General features: G+C 33.4%; 1 protein-coding gene across 1 annotated transcript; it reads right to left on the reverse strand.

Moving 5' to 3' along the window:
• Positions 1 to 5,573: 5,573 nt before the first annotated feature.
• On the reverse strand, positions 5,574 to 8,038 carry LOC113313331 (IRK-interacting protein-like). Its single transcript, XM_026562095.1, has 2 exons — positions 7,526 to 8,038; positions 5,574 to 7,327 (listed from the first exon to the last, which is right to left on the reverse strand). The coding sequence occupies exons 1-2, from the start codon at positions 7,760 to 7,762 to the stop codon at positions 5,765 to 5,767; spliced, it is 1,800 nt and encodes a 599-aa protein (XP_026417880.1). The 5' UTR covers positions 7,763 to 8,038; the 3' UTR covers positions 5,574 to 5,764.
• Positions 8,039 to 11,604: the final 3,566 nt, after the last annotated feature.

Below are 11,604 nucleotides of genomic sequence, written 5' to 3' on the forward strand. Positions count from 1 at the left end.
ACGTGGCAAAATTTCTGACATTAGGCGATGCATCTGCACACCTCGGATTACCACTCCTTACAAAGTCATTATATAATTTTGTCCAGTCTTTAGAATTTTCAGGTTTACCTTTTCTCCAAATATGGTACCTAAACTTATAGATACTCAGATGAGAACCGTTTGAAATTTTACTTACTTCCATATGGATATTCAACCTTTTCATGCTCTTTGTATATGCCATACCCAAGGGGGATAAAAATACGAGTGTCAGTAACGATTACAATTTCATTGTTAAATTTCAGGCTCACGATGAAAGTGTTTGATTCATTTAGCCTTTCTGTAGAAAATTACATAAGGTATGGTTTAACAATAAATTACAGACGGTGGTATCACAACCCCACTCCTTAATTCTTAATAAAAAAGATATTCAAGTAATTACCTGAATTGTTAATATATGGATTCCCCAAAAATCATTGCATCATTAGTGTTTTTATGTGTTTTTCCATTAAAGTGACAAGACACACATGTAGACTTTTAGATATCTACAATACAAAACAAAGTTTGGATAATTTAGGCAAGATAAAGAACATATTTGTTTTTGCAGTAGATAAATAAAATGTTGTAGTCGTCCACAAAAAGTGATGTCTTTGATTGAAAGTTAGAAACACATCCAACGGTCTTAATTTTCCTATTGTACTATTAATTCCCTACTAATTTTCTAATATTTTTTTTAATTTCTCATAACATCATTAATTATCTAAATAAATATCTTATAATAATTTTTTTCTATTAATTTCTCATAACATCATTAATTATCTAAATAAATATCTTATAATATTTTTTTTATTAATTTTTCATGATATTATATATTAATAGATAATAAAATTTGCTCGGATCGTGAATCTCCATGGATAATTATAGGAGATTGTAACCAAATGCTTTTAAAGGGAGAAAAACAAGGAGGTGTTCCTTTTGTTGAAAGTGAGGATGAACCTTTTAAAAAGCTCCTTGAGATTTTCTGTAGAGGATGACGATTACGAGGGATCTAAATTCACCTGGAAGGAACTGAAAATATACAAGAAAGATTAGATATTTGTTAATACAGATGACAATAATCAATTTAGAGACTCAGTTTAAAAGATGCTAGTTCCATTAGGGTGGTCTGACCATAGCCCTCATCTTTTAAATACGAAAGGGAATAAGAACAATAATCTCTCTTTCTTTTTCAAGTTTTTTGATACTTGGTTAAAAAATTATTGGTGTGTTGAACTAATTAACTCTGGAGTACTGATACTACTAATCCTACAATTTCTATGATACACAAATTAGAAAACTTGGTAATCAATTAACTTTTTGGAAGAATAATGTTTTGGATTACCAAAGAAGAAAATTAAAGAACTTCATTCTAATCTGGAGAAACTAAATAAAGTAAAACCAAATAGGTATACTCAAAACAAGATAAATACAACAATGAATACTTTGGAAAAACTTTATGATACCTGAAAAGAAATAGAAAAATAGCTTTCTAGAGATAATATAGTTAATCTAGGGGGAAAAAGGTACAAGATAATTCCATCTAAAAACTCTGATGAGAAGAAAAAGAAACAAAATATATTGCTTGTTAAACTTTGCAATAGAGGAAATTTTTGATATTAAAACGAAAATTGCAGAAGTTCTGAAATGTTATTTCAAAACCTTGTTTCAGGCTATGCCTACAAATGAAAATAATGACATTTTTTCTCATCTATTTGTAGGAGTAACTGATTTATATACTGCTAAGTTGATGGAAATGCCATCTGGGGAGGAAATTTGGGATGTGGTCAAAAGCAAGAAACGAAAAAAATCTCCAGGTCCTGATGGATTTCCAATTTTTTTTTAAACATAACTGGTCTTTAGTAGGTATGGTACACGACTTCTACTTTTCCAAAAACCTAAATTAAACTTTCAAATATTTAATTTCAAACATTAAAGATCCTAAAGCGCCAACTGGTTTTCGACCTATAGTTCTGTTGAATATTCCATATAAAGTTATTTTTAAACTTTCAGCAAATAGGATGAAAGTTTTTCTAGATAAATTGATATCACCTTTTCAATAATCTTTCTTACTTGCAAGACAGGTTTCCGATAACATTAATATTGCACATGGTTTAATCTATACATTGAATCATAAGACGACTAAAATCGAGGGATTAGCAGTAAAGATTGACATGTCGAAAACTTTCGATGGGATCAACTAGGATTTTCTAATAAAAGCAATTAAGATTTTGAGTTTCTGTATTGATTGGTATGGGTTAATCAGACAACATGTTTCAACTTGTTTTATAATTGTGCTTTTAAATAGTAATATTTGGGATTTTTTTAAAACCTAACAAAGATCTTAGGCATGGAATCCTTTATCACCCTATCTATTTCATATATGCATGGAGGTTTTTTCTAGATATTTGATAGATAAGAAGAATTGAAATAGATACAAGGAATCAGAATTAGTAAAAATAGTAAACTTATTTCTCATTTTCTTCGGCAGATGATTGCCTTATCTTTACAGTGGCAAATCTGCAAAGTTGTAAAATCAGTCAATGTCTTAAGAGAATTTAGTTTGGTTTATGGACAATTAATTAATTTTGATGAATCGGGTATCTTTTCATACTTAGGGTCAACTTTATTCATTGACAGATCAAAATTTCAAACTTTTGAGTCAACTGATCAAAAAATGGAGGAAAGGGTGAAAGGATGGAAAAGTACGATTCTTAATTAGCCAAGTATATGTTCTCAATAGATTGATTTTGGCCAGTCTTCCTGTCTACCAAATGGGATATTTTAAAATTCCTAAGAAAGTAACTAGCATAATCAATTCAATCCAGTTAAATTTCTGGTATGATATGGAGTTTAATTCCAAAGGTTGTTATATAAAATCTTGGAATTTTCTTTGTAAACCAATAAGTATGGGTGGTTTGGGTTTTTAAGGAAGCGAATAAAATGGAACACTCAATGATAGTTAAAATTTTCTGGAAAATTGTGAGTCGACCTATTTCATAGTGGTTTCAAATGTTGAAAGGAAAATACGTTATAAACAAGTCAACTTTTACTTTGAAAAACACTACCAGCTCTTCTTGGATGTGGAAGTGTGTGCTGCAGAGTTTGAAACTGATTCATAGATATTCATTTTAGGAAGTAGGAGATGGTCAATATACAAACACATGGATTGATTAATAGATACCTGATGTAGATATTACTTTGGATCAATTATGTTATAACATGAACAACTCGTTAACACTTGTATCAAACTTGATTAACTCTGATACAAAATAAGTGGAACCAAAATCTAATTAATACTAACTTTACTCATGTTATATCTCAGTCAATCATTAATATAAACTTTTTATATACTTGAATAATGCTCTAGAATAGGAAAGACCAAGATCGAAACTAATTAAAAATGACATTTTCACTGTGAAATCTTTGTATGATAAACTAAATGGAGTTCATAATGTTGTTGGGGAAAAAGATAAACTCTGTAAAACAAGATTGCCTCAAAGAATAAAATTATTTCTTTGGAAATGCTTAAACAATACTTTGACAGTTAAACAAATGATGGAATGTTATGTGGATACAATAGAGACGAACTTTATTTTTGTAATGATAACTCTGATTCTTTATTATATCACATGTTATTTGAATGCTAGTATAAAATGTCAACATGAATGGTGCCTCCTTTCGCAGGTGGAATTATGAGTAATATTGAGAACATGTGCTTTCAAGAACATTATGAGTTATGGATTGCAGAAAATGAACTTGTGGCTGAAATTTGTGCAACTAAGTGTTGGTTCATCTGGAAAGGAATGTGCACCAGGACTTTTGAGGATAAATAATCTACCTCTTCCATACAAACATCTATCTTTATAGAGAGGCATCCAAATTTCTGGTGTAGTCACTCTGAAAAAAGTAACCCAAATATAAATCAAAACTGTTCAATTTCAGGCCCAAGAATTCCTTGGGAAAAATCATTCATGAATTGTCTAAAACTCAACTTTGATGCTTCTTTGATTTCTTCTACTTCATATGTTGGCTTTGGTCTGATTTTGAGAAATGATGCATGTGATGGAAAATGAGCCAAGTTAGGAGTGTTCAAAGCTACATTCTAGAAAAAGCAGAAGCAATATCTCTTTTGCAGGGAGCTGAATGGGCTAGAGAAGAGCAAATGAAGAATTTTTGGATTGAAGGTGACTGCGAAAGAACGATAAGATTTACTAAAGGAAAGGAAACTTTGATGCCTTGGCAGATCAGGGAATGGTGAAACACTATGAAGATCGTGAAGGAATGTTCGAATTTTTTTAAGTTTCAAATTTATTAACAGAACTGAAAATTAGGTGGCAGAGAGCATCTATGGATGCAAGGAAATCTTCTCTAAACAATACTCAATTTCACAAGTCCTTTTATTTTATTAGGTAAGTTAAATGGAGGAATAAAAACAATATAGCTGTAACAGAAGAAAACAATACTGCAAGACTATTGTTTGGTGATCTTATCAAGGGAATGTTCCTAGTGATGAGCAGTCAACATGCTAGGTAATCCTTTTGTCAGTTTTATTTCTATTCGGTTGGGTAATATATATTTTTAATTCACGAAAAAGAGGGGGAAAAGGTTGGTTAAATATGTGGTAATTTTTAGGTCACAAAATGCAGGGTATGTGTCGGTCGAGCAAGGGCTATGAAGTGAGGATTCTCATTCAATATGAACGAGTCTCACTGGATTTGAGAAAATCAGGTGCCATTATGGGTAGTGGACCTCCCCACTTTCCCCTGAAATCACTCACACACTCATTGGATCAAATGAGTGATCGACGGTCTTCACTAGGCGGCTGATTGCTTGGGGAAAAAACATCCTAAATGTCCGAGGATATGGCTCCTAGGAATATTTTTCAGAGTTTTATTAATTTAAAATTCTTTAAAAATGGATCATTTACAAGTTTTGATATTAAACTAACCTAAAAAAAAATAGGTAAAGCGATTAATATTTAGCCGCTTGAGTTTTAAAAGAAAAAAAAAACAGCTGAAAATCAACAGCTTATATTATTAGATTTACTCATCACAGTAACAAAGTCCCTCGTTAAACTAGTCTCTCACTGACTTGGGCAGTGAATAACCGTTAAAAATACTCATTCCGTAGTCCCTATAGTTGATATAGTTGCTGGTGTCTCTTGTACCGGTCGATCCAACTCATCTAGATGAATCCGATGTATGAGTTCTGAAGATGTTAACACATAAAACTCGTATTACGCGGACTCTCAGAGTCTCTCTCCCTAATAATTATTTTTTGTGTTCCCATCATCTTAGCCCACTCCCCCTCCTACCATAGACACAATGTAGGAACCAGTGGTTGCCGGGTTGGTAATTTCATAAAGTCACCCCAACTGCTCGTGTCAAAAATAAATAAATAAATAAATTATCATAAAGTCACTGTTTTAAATACAAACTGCATTCGCAGAGAAATGGAATGCAACTATCTGGCAATTATGTGTGTAAAAGAGAGAGACATCATGCTTCAAAAGTTTACAGTCCAGCCAACTTTTCCTTTCTCAGTTTGAAACACACACATTAAAGAAAAGGAATGAAGCTCCTTATTTATTTTCAACAATTAATGTCCTAAATCTGAAATCTATTTGAAACTATTCAAAGAACAAACAAATTGTACATCCTTAATTCGGCTGCTCCAAAGTAGAACAAACACAATTCAGCATTAGAGAATTTAATGAATTTCATTAACTATAAGTTACAAACTTACAATATTACAGTTCATGCCCACAGATAACTTTAGACTTGAGAATCTTATCTTGCACATAAAAACCAGGCATTACCATGATTTTTACTTTCACCGGAGACTGCTGCAACTTCTGCCGTTCCATCAAAATATCCTCCATAAAATGAGAATCAAAATTCCTGTTCTCGTCAACTCGAAGAATCGATATAGGTGGACTGAATGAAAACGCTAACAAATGGAGCAACCAAATACATTTTGCCGAAACGAAAAATGACTGAAGGAGTTGCTCAGGCCACGGTCTACTCCAGTTCAGTGTAGATATTATGCAACTCATTTTCTGATCACAGAATTTACTGAATTCCTCGCTGTAATATTTCGTCCCCTTTCTTAAAACTTCATTCCAACTCAAATTTCTTAAAGCTACGAACGATGAAAACTGCGCTTTTCTTTGTTTGTTAGGATCCAATACTTTTGGTGTTCCATTTTTCTGGAAAACGCAATTCTCAAAATCTTGATAAAGTGACTGATTAATAAGAGCTTCCAGGTGATAAAGAACTGACTTGGAATACCTGGAATTCAAATTCAGTTTGTATGGTTGAAGAAGTAAATTCAACTTATCCATTAAATTAGAATCTGTTTCTTCGATTTGACTAACTAGAGTTTTGCAGAAATGTTTCACTGATAATCTCGCTTCTGATACTATCTGTAAAAACCCTTCCACCATTGCTTCATGACTAACCGGCATAAAATCTTCTCTACTGATTTCAATTGATTTTCCTCTTTTAGAATGCACTCCTCCTCCAGACAATTCAGAAACTTGGGTTTCTCTCCCTTGAACTGTTTGTTTCAGAGCGTTCTTTAATTCTTCACAGTAATTCTCCAAGTACTCTAATTTTTGCTTAAGCTCACCTAAGGAAGATTTCATTTCAGCAACCTCCATTAAAGCTGCAGTTTTATTCTCATTAGCTTCCAATAACTCTTTTTTCAATGATTCAACGGACATAATTCCTAACTCCTTAAACATTTGTGACATATCTTCGGATTCAGCTCGATTTGGCGATTTTTCACTCTTGTTTTTCTTCTTCAATTTAGCGAATAATCTCGTAAGAATTTGCCCTTTGTTCTTTGTTTGTGACGATTGGTGAGAAAGTGAATGAGAATCTGAAACAGGAGGTAAATTACTTGAACTCTTGCTATTATTAATAATCATATTGTTGTTGTAAATTTCGGCTTCAGTACTAATAGTTGCTGGTTTGCATCTATTACAAGTAGTAACAGATTTGATTTCTTCTGAAGCAATTCTTCTACTTGATTTAAAAATATCTATATTTGGTGACGATTGAAGAACAGTTAGATGATTTGTACAAGAACTTGCGAAGGATTTATGATCTTCAAAAGTTGGATTCATTCTGTTAAATGAACTTGGTGATAATGTGTTCCTTAAAGATGGCTCCTTTTTGTAGTCTGATATATAATCCGTTTCATCTTCATCTACTCCTCTTTCTAAACCAAATCCATCCCAATTTTCTGATAAAACTTGACTGTTCAATTGAATTTGTTGATACCCAGGTAATGGATCTTCTTCATAACTCTGTTTCAAAAGTAGCCATCTCAGTTCAATTACAGTATAGAAATTCAAACAGGATTAAAATTCATAGTTTTACCGTCAGAATATAAGAAACTAAAGATTCTTCATTTGTAACAGTAAATATGATGAATTAAAAAACAAAAACCCATCTCCAGTAATTCATGGATAATCAATAAATAAAGAGAAAAGATAGAAACTTACAGGAGTAAAAACAGGATATTCTTGGGAAGATAATTGAGAAGAATGGCGAAAAATTGAAGGAGAAGCAGAGGTAGGGTAAACTCTAAGATTGGCAGGACTATTGTTGGTGTTGTTATTTTGCATTAAAGAAGCATGTAAAGCTCTTAATTCAACTGCTTTGGCAATGGCACCTTGAATTTCCTGTCTGCTAATTTCATTATTATTCTGAAACATTCGTGAAGTTGTTGTAGCAGCCATGAAATAATGAATAGTTGAGAGTAAGAGAACACATAAAAATATCTGTATTAATTGAATGAATAGTTGTAGAAAATGGAGAAAATCTAGGAGGAGGAGGAGAAGTACTGGTAGTAACAGAGAAGAAGAAGAATAAAAAAGATTGAGAGGTGGGTATTTAAGTGTTTGGACAGAAGATGAAGACCATATCTATCTTGTAGAAGGGAGGGAATTTAGAACCAAACAGGGGATACTTCTGAAATCCAATTACTTTTGTCTTTGTTCCAGAGCATGTGAAGGCAGCTGCCAAGGAAGGAAATGGATCATCAAAGTGGGGAGAGTAGTACATTTTACTCAAAGGACTTGAACTTGAAATTACTGAAACGCCCTTTGCTCATGTAAATTTCTTTCTTAATTACTTAAGTATTATTATGGTTAGTGGATTTATCAGTGTAGAGTGGTTCGCACGTGAGATGCTGAGGCGATGAGTGGGGATGAGATGGGATGGGAATCGGATGGCCTCAAATATCAACTTTTGAAGAGAAACTCCCCAGTCCCACTGAGAAATTCTTTTTGGACATCATGCTTCTTTTCTCTCCATCATTAAACATCACAACACTTCATAGTAGAATTGCACTTTGTTTCTTCACCATATTGATTCATTTTTGTAATGCCAAGTCAACAGTAAGATAGTGCAGTAATATTTTGTGCGGGATGTGGGTTACTTTTTTTTTTTTTTTGTTAAATGAGTAAATAAAAAAGCTGGCTGAGACACTCTCTAATATTAACCTTTCTTTCGAGACGATCTCCATGAATTGATATTGCTGAAAGTGGAGAGAGACATGGAGAAGGGAATGGGAGGGAGACAGAAAAGTCCAAGAGCTTAAAAACAGTGTCTCTCTGTCGTCTCTTTTTCCTAATCCACTCTCCACAACATCTGAAAGAGAGTTTTGGGGACGGGGACCAATTTGACTGTTACGATATTACCCCTGATGTTTGTCAAAGAAACAAAAAAAAGGATCATCCCTAATTTTCAAAGGCTGCTACAAGGGCCATTTCCTTCCCAACCTATTCAAAAGACAAAAAATCTTTAGGGGTTCGAACAGAGAAAATGTGCATGGAAAAAAGCTACCATGCTCCCGAGCTCATATTGCTTTTGATCCTAATGGGAAAGAGACGAGGATGGATGACTAGCAGTTTACCGTTGTATCCTCACCAAGAAGTTTGCTGGTTTGATAAAAAGATACAATAACTTTCCAGACTGTATTGGCATTGGACTCGTAGTTAATAACTAAAGCATATTGAAACTAAATCTCAACTAATCCCACTTCAAAAGTGGTTCAAGTTTGTCAACCTTTGTTTGGCCTTAAAGTCACTCCTCTTTTTGGTAGCGGTTTGACTAGCTGACTAAACTACCCCTATTATATGTGCACATTGGAAATATCAGGTACAGAGGTGAATTAATTACCAAAAATCTACATACAAATACCATCAAATATGTAGCAGGGATCTTGACACCTGACTTCGAGTTAGTAAGAAATCAGGTACAGTACTACAGCATATTTTCACTGCAAATCAACTTACGTGCAAGACCGATTGGTTAGTTTGTAAAGTACGGTGGACATAATTGGAAATACCTTTTTTTTTAGTTCTACGGGTAAAATAGATGCTATTTTATGCTTCAAAAAGAAAAATGATATTTTATAGCAAATATAGATACTTATTGTGCCTAGCTTAATTGGGGCATCCGAATTAATTGGGGGTCATGTACTAGAGGACAAAAAAGGTCACTAGAACCTTGGGTCATCCTTACAAAAATACTTTTTAAATGGCTAAAATACCCCTAAATGATTAGAATTAAAATTTAATTAATTAGTGATAATCTTAATTATTTAATGATAATCTTACTTAATTAGAGTTAAAAAAAAAAACCAGATTTTTTGTCTGCAATTTTTAGTCTAACTTTTTTTTTTGTCCAGATAGTATGAAAAATTGTATTAAAAAATTTCATTGACGACCCTCAACAGTCGTTAACGTTTAGACTGTTTAAGTGACGACTTCAATTAGAAACCATGACCCCCAATTAAGCTAGGTTATTGTGTCGTCTTAACTAGCAATTTATTTAGTAATGTTGCGGCTACGAATTTGTGTATGGACTGTTGTAAATGTGTATCCTTCTTTCGGGAATAAGATCCGTTTTGTTACCTCTCCTGAGTTGTTAAAAAAGGAAGAAGATGGGTTTTGTAAGTATAGATGTGTTGTTTTATGTGAGGTCTCTTTCTGGATTACACGTAAGGCACAAAGTGGCCGGCTTGATGTGTCTCCATCATTTGTACAAGCCTGGAGTGCACTGTATTATTCTCTAACACTGCACAACAAATTTTCGATTCTTTTAGAAAATTTGCTTTTATATTTTTACGTGCTTTTCTAGTTATCACGAATTATAAAACGAACAACATTTTCACGTGCATTGTATTTATAAAGTCCCTAGTTCTAATGGTTATCCTCCTAATTTCTTGCGAGCTAATTGGAGCATTGTAGGAGAAGATATTATGATGATGGTCCAAAATTTCTTTAGTTCTGGTTACATTCTAAAAGAGATGAACTCCACTTTCATCTCTCTCATTCCAAAAACTGAAACCCCACAGCACCCTCCCATTTCAGACATATATCTCTTCGTAATACTACTTACAAAGTCATATCCAAGCTCATAGTCACTCCCAAATAATTGCCATCATGAATGGTGCACAAATGATGAGTTAAATGCCAATAAAAAGGTGCAAATATATACAATATTTGGCACTCATCAAATACCCCCAAACCTGAATTTTACTTGTCCTCAAGTAAAACAAAACTAAGGAAATCCTACCTATACCACTGTCGCTGGTCTCTCGATTGCATTTAGCGAATGCAATAAGCCTTTTAAACCACTAAGTGTCCCTAGTGGACGAGTTGAAGTCTCGTGAAGGTTTGCTTAGAACGTACCTACAAAGTTCTAGGACAAAATATAAGCTCAGATTCCATGAAATGTGACATGTGCAAGACAGTAGAAGTTCACAGCAAAATGGAGATGTCAATCTAGCTATCAAAGGCACAATCCTAGCACTGATAACAAATAAATACATGTGATAAGAGTGTAAAGTGTATCTACACATGTGTAAAGAAAGATCGGATGTTATGACTACTAATCACCAAGAGATAGTTTCTCAGGCTAAGAACCGAGGTCGAAATCTAGCTAGCTGTCCGGACTTTACGAGAATTGTGAATGAGTTGGAGGTATTTCACAATTACTCGCGTTGTACATCAATGGCATACACCCTTCCTTGCTTATAACACAAAAACACAAAAGATGACTCTTTACATGACTCTTATTTACATTGACTACTCTCTTTTATTTTTGGAACAAGAGAGGATGGAATTGATAAATACTTGATTTTTTTTTTTGATTTTTTTCTGAATATATACATCGTTTTTTTTTTTCTTGAAAAAAATTATTTACAACATGGTAACTCTTTTGATACATAAGCAAAAAGAAACAAAAAATTACATGACACTTTGCAAGAGGTAGCCCTTTTTGATGCACCCAGTTAAATTCGATGGTTGTCTTTCTTAATGTAACCTCCACCTTCTATCCCAACCAACCAAAGAACAAGCTAGTCAAGTTTCGTTCAGTATTCTAAAGTGATTGGAAATCACGACTTCCGATAGAACACCTCAAGGTTGAGGCTATACATGTATTGGTAGATCGTGCGCGTTCAAGTTTCTTATCACTATGTGAATTGTGCTAGAATCAGGGCGCCTAAATATCTAGACTAAGAATCCTTATGTTTACATACATGCACAAGAGTCAACATTTCAAGGTAAAT

Source organism: Papaver somniferum, chromosome 9, assembly GCF_003573695.1.
Source record: "Papaver somniferum cultivar HN1 chromosome 9, ASM357369v1, whole genome shotgun sequence".
NCBI classification, from domain to species: domain Eukaryota; kingdom Viridiplantae; phylum Streptophyta; class Magnoliopsida; order Ranunculales; family Papaveraceae; genus Papaver; species Papaver somniferum.